This window comes from Salvelinus alpinus, chromosome 15 (genome assembly GCF_045679555.1).
Source record: "Salvelinus alpinus chromosome 15, SLU_Salpinus.1, whole genome shotgun sequence".
Taxonomy (NCBI): Eukaryota; Metazoa; Chordata; class Actinopteri; order Salmoniformes; family Salmonidae; genus Salvelinus; species Salvelinus alpinus.
In genome coordinates this window covers 20,921,411-20,947,144 of record NC_092100.1, presented here as the reverse complement: position 1 = coordinate 20,947,144, position 25,734 = coordinate 20,921,411, and the positions used below count along the sequence as shown (strand labels likewise).

At 44.9% G+C, this 25,734-nt stretch overlaps 1 protein-coding gene across 1 annotated transcript in view; it reads right to left on the bottom strand.

Annotated features, from left to right (window-relative positions):
- The window catches only part of fbn2b (fibrillin 2b), a 94,701-nt gene extending 69,622 nt beyond the window's left edge, over positions 1 to 25,079 (bottom strand). Inside the window, exons 1-6 of the mRNA XM_071342880.1 lie at positions 24,982 to 25,079; positions 22,900 to 23,236; positions 12,741 to 12,823; positions 12,324 to 12,425; positions 5,304 to 5,399; positions 5,003 to 5,098 (exon numbers count right to left, since the gene is read on the bottom strand). Of these exons, the coding sequence (XP_071198981.1) occupies positions 5,003 to 5,098; positions 5,304 to 5,399; positions 12,324 to 12,425; positions 12,741 to 12,823; positions 22,900 to 23,078 (556 nt within the window). The 5' untranslated portion in view covers positions 23,079 to 23,236; positions 24,982 to 25,079. The remainder of the gene's footprint in view (positions 1 to 5,002; positions 5,099 to 5,303; positions 5,400 to 12,323; positions 12,426 to 12,740; positions 12,824 to 22,899; positions 23,237 to 24,981) is intronic.
- Positions 25,080 to 25,734: the final 655 nt, after the last annotated feature.

Genomic DNA, 25,734 nt, shown 5'->3' with positions numbered 1-25,734 from the left:
CTCTCCATCATTGGTACATTGAGGGGACTCTCACTTCTAGGACGTCAACTGATTTTCCATCAAGCAAGATCAAAGGCTGTCCTTCACTGTGCCTCTTAGGACCATTCACAAATTCATTTACGAGGTCATTTTTTGAGGGCAAATTATTTTAAAAAAATTATGGGAGAAATATCCAAATGTAGTGCAACTATGAAAAGTGGACTCAAAAGCCAGCGTGCGTTTTTAACATTTCCAATGACACATAAAACATAATTTGGCGATGTCGTTAAAACGACATAAAAGGCATAACATGACGATGAGGTAGTTACTGTACTCTACTCATTACAGAGTCACGGATCTCATTTCTGGCAGCACGTCCCACTCTATGCGGTTTCTATGGAGCGAAAAATGTCACACTTTTCTCACTTGAATCCATCCTTCCCTTCCACTGGGGGAGCCATTGACAGACTACAGGAGGAGGACAGAAATAGCAACACTTCCCCCTTTCCACTCCTTCCCTCCTTTCCATCCCCTCATCATCAGCCTGATGTCATCATGGGACCAGCTCTCCCGTGTTTTTTTTCGCTTGGTTTGTTTGGGCTGGGCTGGCCTTAGCTGGGGTGGGCTGACTGTGTGGGCCCATAAGAGTAGTAATGTTCACTATAGGATCTGAGCCTGGTTAATGGACGAGAATCACTGAACACATGAGCAAAACAACTCCCCATGGCAGCGTTTACACAGCTGCTTTGTAATGAAAGGGCTAGGATCTCCAGGCTGCAGAATGGACGGCTGCAGGCTGGGGGAGGCTGGGGTTAGGGTTAGGCTGCAGGCTTAGGCTGGGGATGGAGGAGTACTGGGGATATAGGAGGCTGGGGTTAGGGTTAGGCTGTAGGCGGGGGATGGAGGAGGCTGGGGTTAGGGTTAGGCTGCAGGTTGAGGGAGGCTGGGGTTACGGTAAGGCTGCAGACTGGGGTTAGGCTGCAGGCTGGAGGGTTAGGCTGGGGATGGAGGAGGCTGGGGTTAGGCTGTAGGCTAGAGGGTTAGGCTGGGGATGGAGGAGGCTGGGGTTAGGGTTAGGCTGCAGGCTGGAGGGTTAGGCTGGGGATGGAGGAGGCTGGGGTTAGGGTTAGGCTGTAGGCTGGAGGGTTAGGCTGGGGATGGAGAAGGCTGGGGTTAGGCTGTAGGCTGGAGGGTTAGGCTGGGGATGGAGGAGAACTGGGGATGGAGGAGGCTGGGGTTAGGCTGTAGGCTGGAGGGTTAGGCTGGGGATGGAGGAGGCTGGGGTTAGCTAGGCTGCAGGGTTAGGCTGGGGTTGAAGGGGAACTTGGGATGGAGGAGGCTGGGGTTAGGCTGTAGGCTGGAGGGTTAGGCTGGGGATGGAGGAGGAGGAGGCTGGGGTTAGCTAGGCTGCAGGTTTAGGCTGGGGTTGAAGGGGAACTTGGGATGGAGGAGGCTGGGGTTAGGCTGTAGGCTGCAGGGTTAGGCTGGGGATGGAGGAGAACTGGGGATGGAGGAGGCTGGGGTTATGGTTACGCTGCAGGCTGGGGGGCGCTGGGGTTAGGGTTAGGCTGCAGGCTGGAGGGTTAGGCTGGGGATGGAGGGGGCTGGGGATGGAGGAGAACTAGGGATGGAGGAGGCTGGGGTTAGGGTTAGGCTGCAGGCTGGAGGGTTAGGCTGGGGATGGAGGGGGCTGGGGATGGAGGAGAACTAGGGATGGAGGAGGCTGGGGTTAGGGTTAGGCTGTAGGCTGGAGGGTTAGGCTGGGGATGGAGGGTGCTGGGGATGGAGAAGGCTGGGGCTGGAGGAGGCTGGGGCTTGAGGAGGCTGGTGAAGGAGGAGGCTGGAGATGAAGGAGGAGGCTAGGAATGGAGGAGGCAAGGGTTATTCTGTAAACTGGAGGGTTAGGCTGGGGATGGAGGAGGCTGGTGATGGAGGAGGCTGGGGATGGAGGAGGCTAGAGTTAGGGTTATTCTGTAAACTGGAGGGTTAGGCTGGGGATGGAGGAGGCTGGTGATGGAGGAGGCTGGGGATGGAGGAGGCTAGAGTTAGGGTTATTCTGTAAACTGGAGGGTTAGGCTGGGGATGGAGGAGGCTGGTGATGGAGGAGGCTGGGGATGGAGGAGGCTAGAGTTAGGGTTATTCTGTAAACTGGAGGGTTAGGCTGGGGATGGAGGAGGCTGGTGATGGAGGAGGCTGGGGATGGAGGAGGCTAGAGTTAGGGTTATTCTGTAAACTGGAGGGTTAGGCTGGGGATGGAGGAGGCTGGTGATGGAGGAGGCTGGGGATGGAGGAGGCTAGAGTTAGGGTTATTCTGTAAACTGGAGGGTTAGGCTGGGGATGGAGGCGGCTGGGGTTACGGTCATACTGCAGGCTGGAGGGTTAGTGTTAGGCTGGGGATGAAGGAGGCTGTGGTTAGGATCCAGGCTGGAGGGTTAGTGTTAGGCTGGGGATGAAGAAGGCTGTGGTTAGGATCCAGGCTGGAGGGTTAGTGTTAGGCTGGGGATGAAGGAGGCTGTGGTTAGGATCCAGGCTGGAGGGTTAGTGTTAGGCTGGGGATGAAGGAGGCTGTGGTTAGGATCCAGGCTGGAGGGTTAGTGTTAGGCTGGGGATGGGAAACTCAGCTGATTAGAGAGGGGCCAGAGTGGCTGTCAGTCTGCGCTGTAACTCAAGCTTAACCAGACTGTCTGCAACACACACACACACACACACACACACACACACACACACACACACACACACACACACACACACACACACACACACACACACACACACACACACACACACACACACACACACACACACACACACACACATCCCTTTCACCAATATTGCTCCTGGGCTCCACACCCCGCCAGAGAAACCCATTATATCTGCAGATTTCACAGACATTAAGTCAACAGGGAAAAACAGCACACCTACTGTAACCATACTGTGCTGTCAAAGCACCTCTTGGCTTGGTTTTATAGTAATACCACAGTACCACTAAGTGAAACCCTGGGGCAGTGTGAGTCAAAGGTTTATCGAGGTGGACGTCTTTACAGCCTTCACAGGACAGGATAGTACTAATAATGTAAATTCTCACTGAGATGATGGCTGTTGTCTTAAGAAAGTCATGTATTTATGTGAGAATTAGAGCATATCTTCTTTCTTTGGCTAGATGCTCTGTGGATGATTGAGGAGGAGATAGAGCAACAGTTTTACAGCATCCTCCAAACTACGGCAAGCGAAGACGGAGAGAAAGACAGACAGGGGTAATATTTTTACAGTACACAGTGGATCAGCAGGGGATCTGACAGGTTGGCACCACACACACACACACACACACACACACACACACACACACACACACACACACACACACACACACACACACACACACACACACACACACACACACACACACACACACACACACACACAGGGGCGGTGGGTGGGGGGGTTTACAGTAGGGCTGCTGGGGTCCGGTAGTCTCCCTTTTCTCTTAGCACAGAGACGAGACTGTTTGTGCCTGCCTCTGTGTACACAGCTGGGGAGTCCATTTTGACTTTTACCTCCTGCCCCTCCCTCCTCCCCTCTCTCCCTCCAATCCCTCGCTCCACTCCTTGTCAGGAAATGTCCACGGCACTCCACAAAGAAACGTTTTTCTGTCATTCCAAGGGCACTTTATTTATTGCCAGATGTCTGCGAAGCTCCCTCTCCCCCAGTGTTGTGTTTTCCTAGAAAACAAGACCTAAGTTGCTTAGGGGGGATGGGGGAGAGCAGAGGGGAGAGAGCAGGGGGAATGGGGGAGAGCAAAGGGGAGAGAGTAGGGGGGATGGGGGAGAGCAAAGGGGAGAGAGTAGGGGGGATGGGGGAGAGCAGGGGGAGGCCAGGGGAGAGATCAGGGGGGAGAGCAGTGGGGAGAGAGCAAGGGGAATGGGGGAGAGCAGGGGTGAAGGGGAGAGCAGGGGGAGAGAGCAGGGGGAAGAGCAGGGGGGAGAGTAGGGGGAGGCCAGGGTCGAGCAGGGGGAGGCCAGGGGAGAGATCGGGGGAGAGCAGTGGCGAAAGCAGGGGGAGGTCAGGGGAGAAAATCGCAGATCATTTTCTTTCGACTCATGAATTGGATTTGCAGTTCACCTCCAGAATTGACTGTATTGAAATGACATGGACCCAAATCATACTGAGACATAGTCCCACTGAGACACAGCCCCTCCCCCTAACCATTCATCTCAGCTGTAGTTTCTACAGGAGGGAGTTCACTATCCACAACACTACACAACCAGATTACAATCTCTGGTTAAGCCCCCACGTGTCTGTCTGTCTGTACTTACTGTATGAAGTCATCCTACGGTCACACTATGTCTAGACTTGAAGTTAATATATGATTTAATAGGAAATCTCTCGCCTCCCCATCATTGGTACATGGAGGGGACTTTCACTTCTAGGACCAAGACTCATTTTCCATCAGGCAAGATCAAAGGCTGTCCTTCACTGTTCCTCTTATCTAGACTGATCTGAAGTTCATATATACAGTAGATCAAAGCCTCTAAAGTTCCTGGCTCACAAATTTCCACAGTACTGGTTGGTGTGTGATGAGAAAGTTGGGTGTCATGTGGCGTCTCTCAGTCAGAGCCCCAGGCACTGTTGTGATGTGTCTGTCTGTAAGAGGTTTTCAACAAATCTTGAAGAACCAATGGATATTGATAGAAGGTTTCTTTAGTGTTATTAAATACCAAATAATTTTGGCTATATTATTTAGTTTAAAAAATAGTATTTTGGCTACAGCCTTCAACCATACACTTCAAACACATTGGTTTTTAACAATAAAGACCAAGCAACATTCCTGTGTCAACTTCCATTTATCCTCCAAGATTGTTGAATACCTCTGGCATCTCCAGTATGTTCCTCAGTTGATAATGTCTGTGAGCAGAAACAAGGGTTATGGGATGAACCAGGATCCCGTGTTGATTATGTAGCCACCTATGAGCAGACCCATGGGTTTACAGTAGGAGTGAAGTGGGAATACTGGGAAGGCTCTTACCTCTCTCGCACTGCGGGCCAGTGAAGCCGTAGACACAGGCACATCTGTTGGGCCCAATACAGCGCCCTCCATTCTGGCAACCATTCTCACACACAGCTACAGAGAGGAGAGGGGAAGAGGTGTGTTAGGGTTCTGAAACACACACACACACACACACACACACACACACACACACACACACACACACACACACACACACACACACACACACACACACACACACACACACACACACACACACGCACTCACGCCACACATACACACACTAGCCGGGGGAGTGCTGAGTGGAGTAGATACTCACGCTGTCCACAGTGATTGCCGGTGTAGCCTTTCTGACAGGAGCAGGAGTCTTCCTGGCAGCTGCCTCCGTTCATACACCTGACGTTACAGCTCTGCACTGTGGGACACACACACACACACACACACACACACACACACACACACACACACACACACACACACACACACACACACACACACACACACACACACACACACACACACACACACACACACACACACACACACACACGGGTCAACAGATGCTGCCGGAACAACTTGCCTGTGCTAGCCGAGAACCTCAACTCAACCAGCTGGTGGTCACATACACAAGAAATGACCTCCAAAGGGAACTTCAACCCCCAGGTGCTTGGTTTAACTTGGAACACCATTACAGTTCAACTCCATATTTGTGTAACAATGTTGTACAGCTAGGTCTAGTATCAGACGTGTGCCAAGACTAACAGTTTGTCCAATGGAATTGACACTTGGGTACTGACTGTCTTTTACATCATGGTATTTGGGCTCTAAAAGCATTTCAGTTCAACTCAACTATATCAACACTCACTTTGTACTATAACATTTGTAGAGCACTCTTTCTGCAATTCTGGGCTGTACTTGTGTAGACTTAATTGTATTAGTATATTGTAGAGCACTTTACTGCCAAACAAGGCCCAGGCAGGCCCCACTCCAGCTACAGTATAATCAAACAGATTGTGGAGGCTATAAGTTGAGCCAGCTGTTTCCTATAGATAGGAATGTGCTGAGAGCTGAAAACCTCAATTCTGGAGGAGCAGCATACTTAGAACTCAAAGCAGCGAGCTTTCGACAGACTGACAGACAGGAAAAGCCTGCCCGAGACAGATAGACAAGTAGGCTTGACAGACAGACAAGAAGGCAGGCAGGCTGACAGACAGAACGACAGACTGACAGACAGTATGTTCGGGGGATGTGGGGAGATGTAAAACAGGACCCCCACTGCTCTGCTCTATCCAACCAGATCTGGCAGAGAGCAGCCATCCCAGAGCAGAGTGAGAAGTGTCAGCAGGCTTCAGTTAGGATGAAGCCTAGCCGAACTTGGCTAGCCGAACTGAACAAATGTGCTCTCATACTCCCTTAAAAGACCTTCACTTGAAAAACGGGAAAAAAGCTTGTCCATTTTGAGACGCCATAGTCAGCATACACTAACTCAAAATAGTCTGAATTAACCTAAGATAACTCAAGAAATGTGTCATTTCTGACGTTTTTGCCAAGGAGATCTTAGTCACATAATTTTATATCTAACTAAGATGTTTGACGCAGTATTTCTCAATTAAAAAATGAAAACGAGTCGTCTCTCGTTGAATGACAATAAAGACTTTATTGAAGAATCCCTACTGTTGACCAATCACCAACGAAGGGGCGTAGACTTCGGCTCCGAAATTCGGCTTGCCTACAGAAAAAAATGGTGTGCCTGAGCAGCAGAAAAAACTCTCACTGAAGTCCAAAATGAACAAAAACGTCACAAAATGTCATCTTACCGTGTTATAGGCTCTTAACCAACCATGCCATTTTGTTAGTTTTTTCGCATTGTTCGTTACTTGTTTTATACATAATGTTGCTGCTACCGTCTCTTATGACCGAAAAGAGGTTCTGGACATCAGAACTGCGATTGCTCACCTCAAACTGGACAAAGAGTTCTTCTTCAATGAGTCGGACAGGGGGGATATAATACAGACACCCGACCAGGCCCAGATCCCCGTTATTCAATGGAGAAGGAAACAGAGATTTTGCGGAAAGAGATCAGGGTGCCTTGTGAGGATCAGGCGACGAGTGGTTAATCTGCCTTTGCCTTCTGTCCTGCTAGCTCCTAGTGGCCGGGGACTTTAATGCAGGGAAACTTAAATCAGTTTTACCTCATTTCTATCAGCATGTTATATGTGCAACCAGAGGGGGGAAAAAATCTAGACCCCCTTTACTCCACACACAGAGACGTGTACAAAGCTCTCCCTTGCCCTCCATGTGGCCCTCCATTTAGCACAGACAAAAATATGTTCCGGGATTCTTCTGATGGCATTGAGGAGTACACCACATCAGTCACTGGCTTTATCAATAAGTGCATCGAGGACGTCGTCCCCACAGTGACTGTACGTACATACCCCAACCAGAAGCCATGGATTACAGGCAACATTCGCACTGAGCTAAAGGGTAGAGCTGCCACTTTCAAGGAGCGGGACTCTAACCCGGAAGCTTATAAGAAATCCCGCTATGCCCTCAGACAAACCATCAAACAGGCAGAACGTCAATACAGGACTAAGATCGGATCGTACTACACCGGCTCCGAGCCCGCAAACTATTACAGACTATAAAGGGAAGCACAGTCGTGAGCTGCCCAGTGACACAAGCCTACCAGAAGCCTACCTGCTTCCAGGCAAGTAACACCGAAACATACATGAGCGCATCAGTTGTTCTGGACGACTGTGTGATCACGCTCTCCGCAGCCGATGTGAGTAAGACCTTTAAACAGGTCAACATTCACAAGGCCGCAGGGCCAGGCGGATTACCAGGACGTGCACTCCGAGCATGCGCTGACCAACTGGCAAGTGTCTTCACTGACATTTTCAACCTCTCCCTGTCTGAGTCTGTAATACCAACATGTTTCAAGCAGACCACCATAGTCCCTGTGCCCAAGAACACTAAGGTAACCTGCCTAAATGACTACCGACCCGTAGCACTCACTTGAAAGGCTGGTCATGGCTCACATCAACACCATTATCACAGAAACCCTAGACCCACTCCAATTTGCATACCGCACCAACAGATCCACAGATGATGCAATCTCTATTGCACTCCACACTGCCCTTTCACACCTGCACAATTAACACCTATGTGAGAATGCTATTCATTGATTACAGCTCAGCGTTCAACACCATAGTACCCTCAAAGCTCATCACTAAGCTAAGGATCCTGGGACTAAACACCTCCCTCTGCAACTGGATCCTGGAATTCCTGACGGGCCACCCCCAGGTTTTAAGGGTAGGTAACAACACATCTGCCACACTGATCCTCAACACGGGGGCCCCTCAGGGGTGTGTGCTCAGTCCCCTCCGGTACTCCCTGTTTACTCATGACAGGCACGACTCCAACACCATCATTAAGTTTGCTGATGAGACAACAGTGGTAGGCCTGATCACAGACAATGATGAGACAGCCTATAGGGAGGAGGTCAGAGACCTGGCCGTGTGGTGCAAGGACAACAACCTCTCCCTCAACGTGATCAAAACAAAGGAGATTATTGTGGACAACAGGAAAAGGAGGACCGAGCACGCCCCCATTCTCATCGACAGGGCTGTAGTGGAGCAGGTTGAGAGCTTCTAGTTCCTTGGCGTCCAAATCACCAACAAACTAACATGGTCCAAGCACACCAAGACAGTCGTGAAGAGGGCACGACAAAACCTATTCCCCCTCAGGAGACTGAAAAGATTTGGCATGGGTCCTTAGATCCTCAAACAGTTTTTATAGCTGCACCATCATGAGAATCCTGACGGGTAGTCATAGACTGTTCTCTGCTACCACACGGCAAACGGTACCGGAGCGCCAAGTCTAGGTCTAAGAGGCTCCTAAATAGCTTCTACCCCCAAGCCATAAGACTCCTGAACAGCTAATCAAATGGCTACCCAGAATATTTGCATGGGTGCCCCCTAATTACTGTAATTGATCCCCATTTCTCTTTCTGTCTTTACAGGATGTGATTCATGAGGTGGTGAGGGGATACAGCATGACTGAATTTCCTGGAACCCTTCTTCACCTACAGTTTCTCTAGAACTTCCAGTTACTGTAAATGACCCAGTAGTAGTGTTCTGACTAACTGTACACAGCTGGTCCAGCTAACGACCATTCTGACCCCAGGCCTGGCTAGCATCTCGTGCAGACACTTGGTGATAGATTAATGTGAATGCCTTTGGACTACAGGTTTATGGGTTTGTGTACAGGTCTATTCTCACCGGACTCAACCTCAGCTCAACCCAGAGCTCCAGGACAGTGGGCCATATTGTTGAACTCCCACAGCATTCAGCCTAATCTCTTCTCAGGCCAACAGGGAAATTAAACATGAAATATGGCAATTCCAGCATGACGTAATCATGCAAAGGTTTCATCAAAGCAGAGTACATTTTTCAAATGTCTCTCATCTGTTCCTAAAAAGTGATTCTAGGTCACAAAGGGGGGGGGGGGGGGGGGTAGGAGGAACATCAGACATGGTTGTCAACTCTAAGTTTACAGAACCTTTGTGTTACAAACCATTCAGGGGCTGGAGGGGTTCATGTGTTTTCTCTTTAACGGGGGGTTGGTGGAAGTGGAGGGGGTGGAAAGGGGGGAGAGATGGCCCGTTCCTGTGACCTGTGCCTAAAGCGCCACACATGCTGAACAACAGGTAGGAGGTTGGGGTGCCACAGACCCGGGGAACCACAATGTACCTCTGTGTGGCTGCCCTGTGGGTCGGCCTGCATCCTCCACATCTGTGGGATTTTTACGGGGGGTTGAGAGAGCACAGGAAACTAGTGGTTGTGGGTCTGAACACTGAAGCACTTTATGACTGTGTTCTGTTCTGTATAGGCTTTTACGCAGCTCCTGGGAATAGTGACATGTCAACGTCAAGTTCACTATGGAGATGTCATGTCGTCAAATACAAGTGCTCATGCTGAAATGTTGACAAACTTTGTCTGAAACGATTCACAGCATGAAGTTTTTCATTGCCATGCAAATCAATCTGCCTTAAGTAACAGTGTAGTCTGGTGAGTTTGTCTGAATCACATTTCCATCTTTCACTTACGGACTTCAGTAAACACAACTTCATCTGATTAGTAAAGTTAATCAAATGGGGCTGGAGAAGCTCCATTAAAATATATTTTGGGACCAGCTTCATCTGTGGCCCATAGTGTTTAAATGAACTTTGGAAGTGATTAGGGTTTCCAAGGTCTTCAGAAATCTTTTATCTGGGTCTCTTCTGTCTGTGTAATAGATCTATATAATACCACTTCCCCAGAGTTGAGCTGTGCTGAGGCCGTTTGGACCCTGTTAGTTGACAGCTGTTTCTGAGCGACTGTGAGGTAACGGGAATTATAGTTCTGGGAAGAAGTCTGACATGACTGGACTGATCCAGGACACAACTGCTCCACTGGAGACTAGATTATTATGGCCAATAGATATGTATATTGTCTACATTCATTTATTTGTCAGGCACCATGTTGTAACAAATTCAACGATAATCAACAGATCTCCCTTAGGACAGGTCTCCCTTAAATATGAGATGGACAATCTCAATGGGATGAACTTTATCAATAAAGAATAAATAAATCAAGTTTATTTGCATCTGTGACATCTGGAAATGAACCCACAGCTATATGACTATAGCACGTGTATGGGTTAAGATAGATATAAACAGCTTGATCAAAAACATGTTGTTCATTTCTTCCGAGTAGTTACAACCTCTACATTCCAGATGTGGCCTCTGAGCCATAAAAGTACTATCAATAACCTAACCAATGACTACGGTGTCAGAGACTGGATGTAATTAAAGGGAAGGGAAATGCACAGTATTTACCAACAACTCTATATAGCTTCTGTTAGTCTGAATTACCCAAAGCAGTATTGCAACATAGGAGGGCCTGAAATTTCTGTAAGGTGTCAAAGTGCTTTGCTTTCCTACTAAAAACAAGCACTGAGACACATAGTGAAAACTCAACACCCCAGTGAAATAGAGCCACAGGTCAACCTACATTATCAAAACATATGGAGGGTTGATTTAGACAGAGCAGGTTTTTATGAAGTATCAAGAAAGTCCCCAGTGCTATACTGCTGATCTGTACGAAACCTGTATGAAACAGAGGCCACGCTTTGACAGAGCCATTTCCCAGTACTGGCCGATGGATGTATTTATGCCATCAGCAGTCATAAACATGCATGACCCTTGACCCCATAAAATCCAGAAGGTCAGAGAGAGAGAACAGTCTTTATTGATAGACACAACTCACAGTGTTGAATTACAACATTTCTGGACCCTTTGCCAAAAATCAGACAAAACAAACTCTAGACCTACTATTCCTGTCCTAGTTTATCTGAACAATCCCAATACTGTAAGACCGGTCTGTAAAAAGCCCATAAACCCCCTGTATGAGAGCAGAAGCAGTGAGTGTGACAATCAGTTCTCTACCACACTATGGGAAGCGCCTGCCTCTAGGGCCTCACTCTCTCTGAGGGAAATTACTTCATACTGTTTCATACCATTTCCCATCACTCGGCTCGGCTCTGCTGGAGGCCTATCTTGTCTATGGGGGGACGTTAGCCGCTCATACTCTGGTTTTGGGAACTGTTTTCCCAGCACATAAAGCTGGTGTTGGGCCTCTCTGGGGCATCTGACCAGTTTGGACTGTGGAGTCGATCCCTGTTTTACACCTCAGGGTCAGACGGGGAGGCCCGCGCTCAGGGCTCAGAGCTCAGTGTGCGTGTACAAGGGCCTGAAGGGGCTAGGCGTGACTGACGAGACTGCCCGGGCCCAGCCGAGCATGCAACACACACTCAGTAAGTGTTGTAGAAGTACTTCTCTAAAGGCTAGGAGCCCCAGCCATGTGTATTAATCCTCCCAAACCCTGTGACCTGGATACTGCAGTCTGAAGCGCCTGAAAGTTTCAGGCTAAGAAATGGGCCATGTTTGAGAGCATCAAAACCATGGGGCATCATGGGTAAATTGTGACTGATCTACAAATAATATTGAGTAGTTATTTATGATGCAAGGTGATTTGTAGATCAGTCAGTCTCAACTCGCCTTTAAAGTCGGCTGCAATGTCGAACGCGCCCATGAATACACAGAGCGACCTAGGCAAACTCAGTTTGAGATTTAGCAAATTAGAATGGTGATATTGTCATGGAACAGTGGTGCCAACATGGATTGCTGTACTTTCCAGTATCTATAGCTGTGGTGGTGCATTGTGTGTGTTAGGTTGTCTTGAGTGGTGTTGGGGTGTATTGGGTGGTTTCTGGTAAATTGCTGGATGTTGTGACTCACCTCCGGCACCGGCCCCACAGCTGGGGGAGAGCTGGCCGCTGCCGCAAGTGCACATGTTGGGTCTGGAGCAGAAGCCATCACCGCACGAGTTACGGCAGATTGCTGGGAGGAGAGAGAGAAACAATGTCATATAGATGTCACAGCAACCTCTACACAGCCAGCCGGAAGAGGATGGCTCCCTTCTTGGCCAACTCTTTCAAATCAAATCAAATTTTAATGGTCACATATTTAGCAGATGTTATTGCGGGTGTAGCGAAATGCTCTGCAGGGTTGTGGCACTTCATTTGTGGGAAACCGCTACACAAATACAATAAGCTTCCATTTGATTTATTGGACTAGCAAAGGCAACACACAATTACTCAAGTTATTTAGTCATCAACAAATTGATATAATGTAATATAACTTATTAGTACTTACGGACTATACACTGGTTCCCTGCAGGCAGAGTCTTCCAGCCAGGGCAACAGTAGGAGTGGAAGCGAGAGCCACACACATTGGGCCTTCAAAAGGGTAAGACAGGGAAAACAAACTCAGTACTCAACAGAGCCCCGATATAATTTAGGCAAAGTCCTCAACAAATACACATTGTCATGATTATTTTCCAAGTGCTCAGAGACCTGCTTTCACTCTAAACGGACACGACGTTGATACGAAGCCTCCCAGAACGGTAGGCATTTTTGAATGGGGCTTACACAAAAATACCAGTTTGTTTTCAGTCATACTCAATGTAAACTTCCCAAGAAACAGGAGATATTTATAACACCTTTCTCTAAGCCTCCCTGGTCTCTGGTCTTCTGGCATCCTGCCCGGTACCCCTCCTGGAGTCCAGGTTCTGCCTGCTGATTGGTACCGGGATTTATTTTTTTATTGGACGGAAGGCTGCCCTGACCCCTGACACATGTAAGAGTCATCACGCAGCTCGGAGTGCGGCTGACTGGCCTGCCAGGTTATCCACAACATCCCCCTGAGGAAACGGCCCAACCACATCTACAGGTCTGTCTCTGGTTTACACATAATGAACCTGGCCTCAAGTACCCTAACAGCCATACTGAATTCTCCCAAACTCTTAGTGTCTTCAGAGCCTCTAATGCAGGGGTACTCAACTACTATTTGGTGTGAATGGATATCGTCCTTTATCGGTGCTGTGGTACAGCGTAGTAACAAACATAGTTGTCTACGACTTAGGAAACATGTTGTTAGATAAAATGTACATTACATGAGACAAAAAATTTGAATTAATTACAACTTCTTTCGAATGTAAATATGTGCAACATTGCATCAACATTGCTGAGGAACAAAAGTGGTTGCATAATTGTCTATGCAAAAAAGTGCACTGTGAACCATTGTACATGGGCCTTGAATTATTATTATTTATCTTTTTATAAAATAAAGTGCATGTTTTGTGGAGAACAAAGGAGAGTTGAACAAAAAGAATAATCTGAATGCACAGAACGTCACTGTGGGCCATGCAATATTCATGTTGAGCATCTGTGGACCATGCAATATTCATGTTGAGCATCTGTGGGCCATGCAATATTCATGTTGAGCATCTGTGGGCCATGCAATATTCATGTTGAGTCACTGTGGGCCATGCAATATTCATGTTGAGTCACTCTGGGACTTGCAATATTCATGTTGAGTCACTGTGGACCATGCAATATTCATGTTGAGTCACTCTGGGACTTGCAGTATTCATGTTGAGTCACTGTGGGCCATGCAATATTCATGTGTAGTCACTGTGGGCCATGCAATATTCATGTTGAGTCACTGTGGGCCATGCAATATTCATGTTGAGTCACTCTGGAACTTGCCCTGCATTAATGAGAGAAATTACACTTTCTGTCTCTTGCCAATGCTTTGAACTTTGACACAAATGGAGTGAGAGTGTTCATTGGTGGGCTTGGTGTGGTATTTGTTTTGAATAAAGTTAATTGTGGAGAAGGCTGATTCACAGTTGTATGTGGAGCCAAACATGGTCAGGATGTATAGTGCCAGTTTTTTGAGAAGCTGCAGGCACCATCTTTCCCCAGAAAGTGACAGGGTCACAATCACCAGCCTGCTCCTTCAAAGACACATTTTCTTGCAGCTCAATCAACTACATTTGCAGTGATGCAACATCTACCCATCTGAAGATCTGTTTTGCTTCTTCTGACAAATTTGTCACAGTTCTCTTCCAACAGTGAAGTCATTAAAGCAAGCCTTGAAGTTATCCATCAACTTCTGGATGAAATCAACATGGTTGGGAACATCTTTGTCTCCCTGTGTTTGCACTAGAAGATTGGGAAAGTGGACATGGTCTCCCTGGAGATCATTCTTGAAAATCTCCAATTTCTTCTGGAAAGCCCAGACTTCTGTTATCGTATCACACACTGTGTTGACCCGTCCCTGCAGATTAACATTCAGTTGATTAAGGTGTGATGTAATGTCTGTCAATAATGCAACTGTTTCCATCTTCTCTTCATCTTCCAAAAACCCTGAAAACTGAGTTTCCTTGTCATTCTTTTGCTCTGATAAAAAAGCTTTGATTTACTCCTGAATGTATGTTGTTGGGCTGTCAGGGAATTGACAAGGACTTTGGTGGACCTCTCATGCTGGGATTTGAGTTGGTTAATCTTGTTTGATCTCACCTCCGTGTTCAGGGGATACTTCTGATCAAATTTACTATGCCTGGTGTCATAATGGTGCTAAACATTGGCACTTTTCACGAGAGCTACGGACTCACTGCATATCAGACACATCTGGTTGTGCTAGCTGCGGGGAGAATGAATAAATACTGTTCCATCCACTCGTCTTTGAATATACGGTTTTCAGAGTCAACTTTTCTTTGTTTTGAACAAGCCATATTAACAAAGATACTGGTAACTAAGCTCCTTATATCTCTGATATTTACAGTTGAACCGCGGTCAAATCTTTCGGTTTCTTTCTGCCTCCTTGTCCCAAGGTTCCACTGAGGATATTTGGATTAATGTGATTGGGTAAGAAGCGGCCTCTTGTATTTGCATATAACCACGCAATTGGATTAGACGGGGCACTAGTAGAGGTAAGCGTTGCTTCGAGAGAGAGAGAGAGCAGGAAAGAGAGGTTGCTGAGTTAAAGAGACCGCTGAGACCGGTTGATTTTTTAAAGCTGTCTCAAAATAATGTATTGAATTTATAAAACAAAATGCGATGTTATCCGGTCCGGATTGACCCTTCTCTGGGTTCCAGATCTGTACACCTGTCCTCAAGTTGAGTTTGGCTACTCTAATGCATGGGTGTTAAATATACCAGGCCTGCGAGGGGGTCCAATCTAGCCGCGGGTGGTTTGAAATATACCAACCAATACCAAATCAGTATACATCAGTATACATATAGACTAAAACCAAATCCAAAGTGTGTAGAAATGATAATGGGCCTACATTCATACAGTTTCTTGACTGTGTCCAGCTCGCTTGCTAATAATCACCGAAATGAACACTCGACAGTTAGGGAGCATCAAAAATTGTAATTTTTTTTTGTAGTTTGGATCTTTAGATCGACCGAAAGCAGAGCAGAGAAGAGCACACCTCCAACAGCATTACCAGATGGCACAGAGACATATAATGAGGGAAGGCGGGAGAAAGAGAGAGGGAGGGAGACAGAGAAAGGGAAGAGTGTGAGACAGAGGCAGAGAGAGATAGAAAGAGATATATAGAGAGATAGAAGAGGGAAAGGAGAGAGACAGAAATGAAAGGTTAGTCGGAGAAAAGACAGAACGGTGGGAAAGGGATCAGTAGGAGGTAAAGGAAAACAAGTTGATGTTAAGGAGAGGAAGAAGGACTCAGGGGAGGGAGTGGAAAACAGAGCAGCAGATAAGGAAACAGAGAAAAGGGAAACAAGATTGTTTTGGGTCATACAGTACAAAAATCTAGAAAAATGCTGTTTTGACATACACGAAAACAGCGCAAGAGTACAACATTCTAACAATGAATGGTTCATAAACTGCTTGCTTGCTACAGACATCCATCTCTCTACACAGCAGTTAGCCGTTTGGCTTGGGTTTGTTGTTATTGCTCTCTCCTTCAGGCTAAGCCTGGCCTTTCAATATTCAGGCAAAGAGGATTTGCCTGAATATGGAAAATTAATGCTGTTTTCAGCGCTCAATTTAAAGCTGGGATCCGCATAAGGTGAAACAGCGTCACCGGTGCATTAGTTTGTTGTTGTTGTTTGAAACTCATTTAAATTAGATCAGAGAAGTGTGTTGTAACTGTTGCCAAATAATGACATTAGCATATATTGCTAAGAATGTGACAGTAGTGTGATTCCCTTAGTGGGTCTAAAACCAAGGCCACCAACACCAATGACAAACACCCTAACCACTGTCCCAATATGGGATATCTCTAGGGCATGTGCTTATTGGGCCAGTACAGTTAGGCCCTGTCCAAAAGAAACCCTAACCCCTCCTCCCTAGGCACCGGTGTAGAAGTAAAACAATGACATAGGTGTAAGCAATAGGGTGAATGCACTTCACCCTATTGTAAATACAGCTCTGTTAAAAGTACACTCAAGAAAAACTTTAACTGAGCATAGTGACTCAGGAGTATCATTAAAACAGGTTAATATGCCCCACCAACATCAGACAACTTTACAGAAAGCCCTTCAATTGTTGAAGTTAGTCATCAATGATGAGAGAATAGTCAAATGAATTGATAATGGATGCAGACATGGTGGCGTAGAACGACAATCTGAATGCTGTGAATCAAGAGGTTTTGAGTTCAACTCCCAAGTGAGGACATGTTGAATAATAATTACTGTATAAATGAGCATGCATAATGTAATCATTTGTGTCACATATGTAAGTTGAAAGCACTTCTCCTAAACCACAGAAAACTGGACACGGATGTTATTGCAACGTTCCCATGAAATGTGTCTAGAACAGTAATATCTTAAGTTCTAAGAACATGGTAACAACGTTCTGGGTAAGTTCTATTTGACAATAAGGGAATGGTATCTTGGAAGCATTCTTGCACATCCTGGGAACATTCCTATGAAAGAGTTAGTTAATGACCTAATGAGACTGTTAAGGGAACATTCTCGAAAGTTGTGCGAACGTTTGTTGTTAGCTGGGTATGGTATAAAACTGGAAGGGTTGCTGTCGATGAGGTTAAACAGGGGCTTTGTTTAAGCCTAGTAACATACTTACATTTCCCCACTGAAAGGAAAATAACTTTAACCTGGTGAAAGAACTAGAGCTGAAAGGCTTTCAGAAGAAACACCTAATTGCTCCTTTCTCCAGGGCCCAGTTTCCCGATAGTGATGGAACTCAAAGTCTCTGCATTGTAAATCCGACTTCTGCAGTAGCTGTACAGCATTTACTGCGATACGGCCTCTGCAGAAGTCAGGGCATTTATACTTATTGCACTTTGCTGAGCAGAGCTGTTGTGAAGGAAGTTGTCAAGGAAGTGAGTTTGTGTTTATACTGGAACTTTCCGCCCCCACCAACCGTCAACCAATCATGTCAATGTGGAGCTATACGGAGCCCTCCGCAGTTGTTACAAAATTTGGGAGGCACAAGGCGATGCGGTGCGGAGCTCAATTTGGCCTCTACAGGCCTCCGCAATTGCGTCACACCCTCCATACAGAGCCTCCGAACCACATTTTCAGATCAGGCTTTTAGGCTTATGAGTGTTTCAACAATGGATCTTTCCTAAAACGGACAAAGATGTTTCCCAAAACCCCATGCAGAGAGAAGGTTTTCTAAGGGCGTTGTTGAGGAATGTGTCCATACTGATAGGATCGAAAGAAAGGGAGCGCTGCTCTCTTATCAGCTTTCTATATTCAAATCTTACCTTAACATTATAATACTGACGATGGATCAGCTCCTAGAGAGATATTACTACCCACGGCTGCAAATACTGACACACCTTAAAATGTACTAAATCACCGATTTGGCACATCATTGAGCACATGTTAGGCTACACATTACAGACAGTAGCCTACAAGTAGCAAAATATGACTAAATTGATTGAACATGAAATGTATTCCAATATGATTGAAATAGGCCTATAGCATATACGGTTTATATTAATGCAGTCGTCTCGGTTTTCATTTGAAGCATCTTTATATATCGCTTGTTTGTATGAATTGCCAAGACATTGGTAACTTTGTATTTGTAGTCAACTTTGTTCTGAGGTTATTGGTGGTCACAGAGAGACAGATGAACCATGTGTTTCTATGTTTAGCAGAGATCTTCTGTGTATAAAGTGATGCGGGAGAGAAAAATGAATCTAATGATGCACTTAGCTGTTCTACGATTGGTCTGATGCAGGCGTTAGATTACAAACATTTTCAAGTGCAACGTTAATAACTATGGTTTTGGGAAACAGCTCTGAGATTTAATGATGCTCTTGCAAAGGTTCTAACTAGAGGTCGACCGATTATGATTTTTCAACACCGATACCGGTTATTGGAGGACCAAAAAAAGCCGATACCGATTAAACGGCTGATTTTTTATATATATATATATAAATATATTTGTAATGACAATTACAACAATACTGAATGAACAACAAACCCTTTTATTTTAACTTAATATAATACATAAATTAAATAAATGTAGTCTCAAATAAATAATGAAACATGTTCAATTTGGTTTAAATAATGCAAAAACAAAGTGTTGGAGAAGAACGTAAAAGTGTGTGCCATGTAAAAAAGCAAACGTTTAAGTTCCTTGCTCAGAACATGAGAACATATGAAAGCTGGTAGTTCCTTTTAACATGAGTCTTCAATATTCCTAGGTAAGAAGTTTTAGGTTGTAGTTATTATAGGACTATTTCTCTCTATACCATTTGTATTTCATATACCTTTGACTATTGGATGTTCTAATAGGTACTTTAGTATTGCCAGCCTAATCTCGGGAGTTGATAGGCTTGAAGTCGTAAACAGCGCAATGCTTGAAGCACAGCAAAGAGCTGCTGGCAAACGCAGTAAAGTGCTGTTTGAATGAATGCTTACGAGCCTGCTGCTGCCTACCACCGCTCAGTCAGACTGCTCTATCAAATCATAGACTTAGTTATAACATAATAACACACAGAAATACGAGCCTTAGGTCATTAATATGGTCAAATCCGGAAACGATCATTTTGAAAACAAAACGTTTATTCTTTCAGTGAAATACGGAACCGTTCCGTATTTTATCTAACGGGTGGCATCCATAAGTCTAAATATTCCTGTTACATTGCACAACCTTCAATGTTATGTCATAATTACGTAAAATTATGGCAAATTAGTTCGCAACGAGCCAGGCGGCCCAAACTGTTGCATATACCCTGACTCTGCGTGCAATGAAAGCAAGAGAAGTGACACAATTTCCCTAGTTTAATTTTGCCTGCTAACATTAATTTATTTTAACTAAATATGCAGGTCTCAAAAAATATACTTCTGTGTATTGACTTTAAGAAATGCATCGATGTTTATGGTTAGGTACATTCGTGCAACAAGTGTGCTTTTTCGCAAATGTGCTTTTGTTAAATCATCCCCCGTTTGGCGAAGTTGGCTGTCTTTGTGATGAAGAAATTGTCTTCACACAGTTCGCAACGAGCCAGGCGGCCCAAACTGCTGCATATACCCTGACTCTGTTGCACAGAATGCAAGAGAAGTGACACAATTTCCCTAGTCAAAAGAAATTCATGTTAGCAGGCACTATTAACTAAATATGCAGGTTTAAAAATATATACTTGTATATTGATTTTAAGAAAGGCGTTGATGTTTATGGTTACGTACACATTGGTGCAACGACAGTGCTTTTTTTGCGAATGCGCTTGTTAAATCACCCGCTTGGTGAAGTAGGCTGTGATTCAATGCTGTGATTCAATGATAAATTAACAGGCACCGATTATATGCAACGCAGGACAAGCTAGATAAACTAGTAATATCATCAACCATGTGTAGCTAACTAGTGATTATGTTAAGATTGATTGTTTTTTATAAGATAGGTTTAATGCTAGCTAGCACCTTACCTTGGCTCCTTGCTGCACTCGCATAACAGGTAGTCAGCCTGCCACGCAGTCTCCTCGTGGAGTGCAATGTAATCGGCCATGATCGGTGTCCAAAAATGCCGATTACCGATTGTTATGAAAACTTGAAATCGGCCCTAATTAATCGGCCATTCCGATTAATCGGTCGACCTCTAGTTCTAACGATAAACTTAGTCTTAAAATGCTTTTGGGAAACAAGGCCCAGGTCACTGTCAACAACATATGTAGTCAGCTAGCAGATCTTCTGGCTTTTTCTCAGTCCTTTGATCTTACAGACCAATATATAGGCTAGAGGCCTTCTGGGGGCCACATGCTCCTGGCTTGAAGGTGCAAACTCAACAGTTATGAGACAGAGTGTTGGAGGCTCTTCACATGGAGGATTCCAGAGGGGCAAAAGTTCAGAGCCAGACAGTTCAGAGGCAGAGCAGGGGCCATGGAGGTACTGCTGGGAAATAAAGTGGGTGGTTGGGGGGCTGTAAAGACAACAGTAAAGTCTGAAACCCTTGGCTGTGGAGTATTCAGCCAGCAGATAAACACTGTTCACACAACAAAGACCAGTGTAATGACCACAATTAAAATAATCTCTCCCTCACAGAGGGAATCTGTGACTCTGATGCTGTACACAATGTGTAATGGAAGACTTTCCAATTTTATGTCATGTCAATGTCATTATGTTGTGAGGGGAGAGGGGCTATCAACTTGGGTAATCTGTATATGTTGGGTGCTAATATAGTCATCCTATAAAGGATAGTGTTGTAGAACTTAAAAGATATGGAAAGAATCCACAGGCTTTGTTACTTGCCATGAAAAGGCTGCTGGCATCCCCTGGCCATTCAGTTTCTGAATTGTTGCATTCGCTACATTATTATTTTATATCTAATCTAATCTTGACGCCATGCAACACGGTTCTGCTTCACTGAGCAGATCAAAGGATAAGATTGCTAGACCAAAACAGCCCACTACGTGTCTTCTGAGTCAACCATTGAGTGAATGTGACACAGGTCAAGCCTGAAGTGGCCTTGTGTCTAGCTGGCTCTCAGATGAAATGGCTCCAATGAGACTCAATTTATGTCAGGCAGAGTTGTCCAGTGGCTGCTGAATTAATCACACTGACTGACAAAAAAACAGCAACTCAGTCCTATGTGTGCTTTACCCCCACTCAATTTTTTTTTAAAGATGTTGTATTTTTACATACACCAGATAGGTGCAGTGAAATGTATTGTTTTTTACAGGGTCAGCCATAATAGTACCTCAACCCTGGAGCAAATTAGGGTTAAGAGCCTTGCTCAAGGACCCATCTTCAGATTTTTCACCTTGATGGCTCGGGTATTCAAACCAGCAACCTTTCAGTTACTGGCCCAACGCTAACCACAAGGCTACCTGTCACCCCATGTCTTCACTGTAACTGAATACTATTTCATTCCAAGAAGGCCTAGCTTTCTCTCTCTCACTCCTTCTCTCTCTTTTTCTCTGCTGCCATGCGTTCTGTTGCTTTGTCACCTGTGGCAGTGAAAAAAATGTCCCTTGTCGTGCCCCCAGAGCGATCAGAATACCTAATTTCCTGCGTTGGCGCGCAGGGGAGCCATAAGCAGGGACAGATGAGAGACTGATTGGAATAACTGATGCTGACATTCAAGACTAGTCCCAACAAAACATCCTTTGTTTTTCCGAAAGGGGGAAATATACAGTAAAAGCTTTGCCTTGCTCCATTGACACACATCCCACCCAGTCCCAGGGGGGTTGAGGGGAGACGGTGGGGATGATGATGAAGGAGGGAGGAGGGGGGTTCTGTGCTTTCTATGATCCACCCCACTGGAAAACTTGAACAGCCCCGCCTTCGCAAATTCCCAATTTACTGCCCTTTTACCCCTACTTTGAGTGATTACCTCCGCTCAAAACATTGTTGCCAATAAACTTTCCCCTGCAGTCTTCAGCTATGTGTTCTCTAGCTAATACGCTTAACAGAATGCCTGCTTGCTTAGATTTGGGTCATTGCATTCACTCAACAAACTTTCATTAATGGTCCTACCCCTTGACCTAGACACTCCCATGAAAATGCCAATTTTTTGTAAATACTCAAGGATCTCTCAGTTTTGCAAGCAACCTTTTAGCTTCGAACATGTGCTGTCTTTGGGAGAACAATGATGTATTCAGCATTATTTGGTTGTACTAAGGCTATGTTGGCTTTAGCCCAGGAAGCACAGCAGTGGCAGAGAAAGTTGCCAAGACAGCTCAAGTGGGAAAGTCATTCAAATTGTCCAACTGTCCACATTCTAAGCCTAATCTATTTCCTAATCATATAACCATGTTTCAGTGGAGCATTATGGATAAACTCAAAGACAGACAACACCCACAAGTGCACATCCTTTCTTCATAATCAATCAAAATAAAGACGTTTTTTAATATATATTTTTATTTTACCTTTATTTAACTAGGCAAGTCAGTTAAGAACAAATTCTTATTTACAATGACGGCCTACCCCGGCCAAACCCTGCCCTAACCCGGACGACGCTGGGCCAATTGTGCGCCGCCCTATGGTTGCTGTCCTGGCTTTAATACTCAGCAAACAGCCAAACTCCTTACCCTCTGAGTGTCTCCTGTCCTCTCCGGCGAACCCTCTGCACCTCCCTCTCGTCCACCTTTCCCGTGAAGCGGCTGGCTTGGTACCCTCCATCTCCCGCCTGGCCGTACGCAGTGTGGACCGAGGCCAAGCACACGGCCGCCCATCCCAGCAGCACCCGGGCCAGCTTCCCTGCTCCCATTGGCTGCTTTGTGTGGCTCTGCGTAGCTCTGCTGCTGAAGACTACTGGATGATGTCACTTCCCCTTACTCTTTGTTGATGTCACCTGGGGTGAGCTACACACACACACACGTCTGTGTGGACCTGTCCCAGTCCCTGTGTGCACTTCAGGGTTGGGAGCTGGTGGGGGGCAGACAGGAACATACATCAGGGCTTTTGGCCTCCAGCAGACATGTGCAAGTTAACCATCTCAACACAAGATTATTGGTCAAAAGTGATTGGTACTTAGGGTGGAATGTGTGCAGTTTCAAGTCTGCAGAAAAAGTAATGGTTTGCTGTGCCAAATGACAGTAAAATGTATTTTTAAATGCTGATGTCATTGCTAAAAAATCAACAGTTTTATTTAGAAACCCTCCTCCAAACTACCCCAATCCTCTTTCTCTCTCCCTTAATTGGGAAAATCTTCAGTTATTCTTTCAGGGGGAGAACTAAACCCAGTGTTTCACATATACTTTCACCGGTATCTGGATTTCAAAATCTAATTAATTTCTAATTACTTACCTGCAAGTCTACTTTTACAGGTTGGTCCTGGCTGCATTAAAGCATATTACGTTGAGAAACGATCAAGTCTAATTGGACAGCCATTGGTTTTATTATTTCTCATTAAAAGTCAGCTTTAAGACTAAATGATTGCAGCTTTAAGACTAAATGATTGGCCCCCAGTGATATATAACCACCGTTTAAACCACATCAGGGGGTTACAGAGAAGGAAGGAAATATTGGCCATTTTCTCCTCAATAGTTGGTTATTATGCAAAACATGGGGAAGAAAAATAGCCTCCATCACTGACTTCAATAAAATGTAATGGATGATGAGTGATAAATGACCGGTAACGATACTACGCTTTCTCTCACTCCACCCCCGCTCTCTGTCTTTCGCTCTCTCGACACATTCAGACGCGCGTGCACACAAACACTTTAAATTGCTTTACATAAAATATGTTGAAATGTCGAAGCAGGAAGTCATTACAAAAATGACCGTAGCCATGTGAATATGCAATATTATTCATAATTTGTTCTAATATTTGAAATCATACATATAACGTTTTTTTCCCCTCTTTCACAAATATGATAGGCTACGACATCCTCAGTGGTAAAACGTTTGGTGGCTTCATTTACAGTAGGCAATGCGGGGGAGTTAATGTTCACCGGATCAATCCGCGAGACCGATCAAAGAAATGCCTGATCAATTACAGTACCTATTGCACTATATATAGCCTTTTTGTCGACTCAAATGTCAAATGACCGGTAAGCTATTTACACTGCAAAAAAGACAGATTCAAAACTGAAATCAGCTAAAATGAATATACAACTGTTCTTACCTTTGTCTTACCTCTGAAAAACGTTTAATTAAAGGACAAGATAAAACTACATTGAACAGTGAAACTTCTAAATATCTGAGGGGCAAAATATTTGGGCACTATCATGCAGACATTTTGTTAGCAACTTTTTTTATGGGACAAAAATTAAAACATGATATCGAAGTGGACCACAAAGGTATCGTCTCTTGAAGCAAAGTTGCAAAGTAACAAACTAACCACCTTGATAATATAACCAACCACACAGCATAACAATTATATTCCCAAAGCATACAGGGAACCTCGGCTCGTAGGTAGGCTACTGAATACTTATCAGCGACGGAAAAAATGCCGGTAAAACAGATGTTGCAGCTTTGCCAAAAATAATCCTCACCGAAACTTTTTTGACAATTCCTTTCAACCATTCACAACTGAATAGGCAAGTCAATGCGCATTACTTTTGTTTTATAACACAAGCTTAACATTCTCAACTCGGGTAAAAAAAAAAATCCTATGACAATAGTGAATAATTGATAACCAGTGTCATAAATCAATAATAGCACAATACCTTATAATTGTTGCAGTGCCTTGAAGTCGAGGAGCCGCGAGTCCGAATTTGAAATGGGATATGTGCCTCGGAATGGGATATTGAACTATAGCCTTTGAGAAAAAGAGAAAAGTTAGGGAATTGCCCTGATTGGAAGAGGGGAGGTGCTTTTTTAAAACACACAGAGAGGGGGGTTACTAACGGACCACAGGACAAACCCACATTCCATAAGACTCTGTTATAAAGTGGGCAAGTATTTAGACAGACCTCTAACATGACCTATTTTCCAGCTACTTTCCTTTATAGCTGTGTAATGAAGACGAGTCTAATTAAGCAAATGATCAGTTAGACTAAAGCAATTAGTCAACTAATAATCCTCAATCGATGGAAATGTGTAACACAAACTAACCTTGCCAATAGGATAGAATTCCATCATTACCGCCACAAAAGGTTGTTATAGTTCAATGGTTTTTGACTAATTATTACATGGAAGTGATCTGTGGACCTTTCCAATCATATTGAATAAGATCTTTTGTCTTTAAAGTTTGGTCAGTGGACACACCCTGTCATTTATCACAGGCAATTTAGTATGTTTACGTTAAAACCAAACTTAAAGGACACGTTATTGCTATATTGTCTGTATATTACATGAAAGGTTTACGCATGCTATTTAGATAGCTCTTCTATTTATTGCAGTAGCCCACAGGGCAGGGGCGCAACTTTCACTGGGGACATTCTGAAATTGCATTTTTGTCCCCCAGTTTTATCATTGGA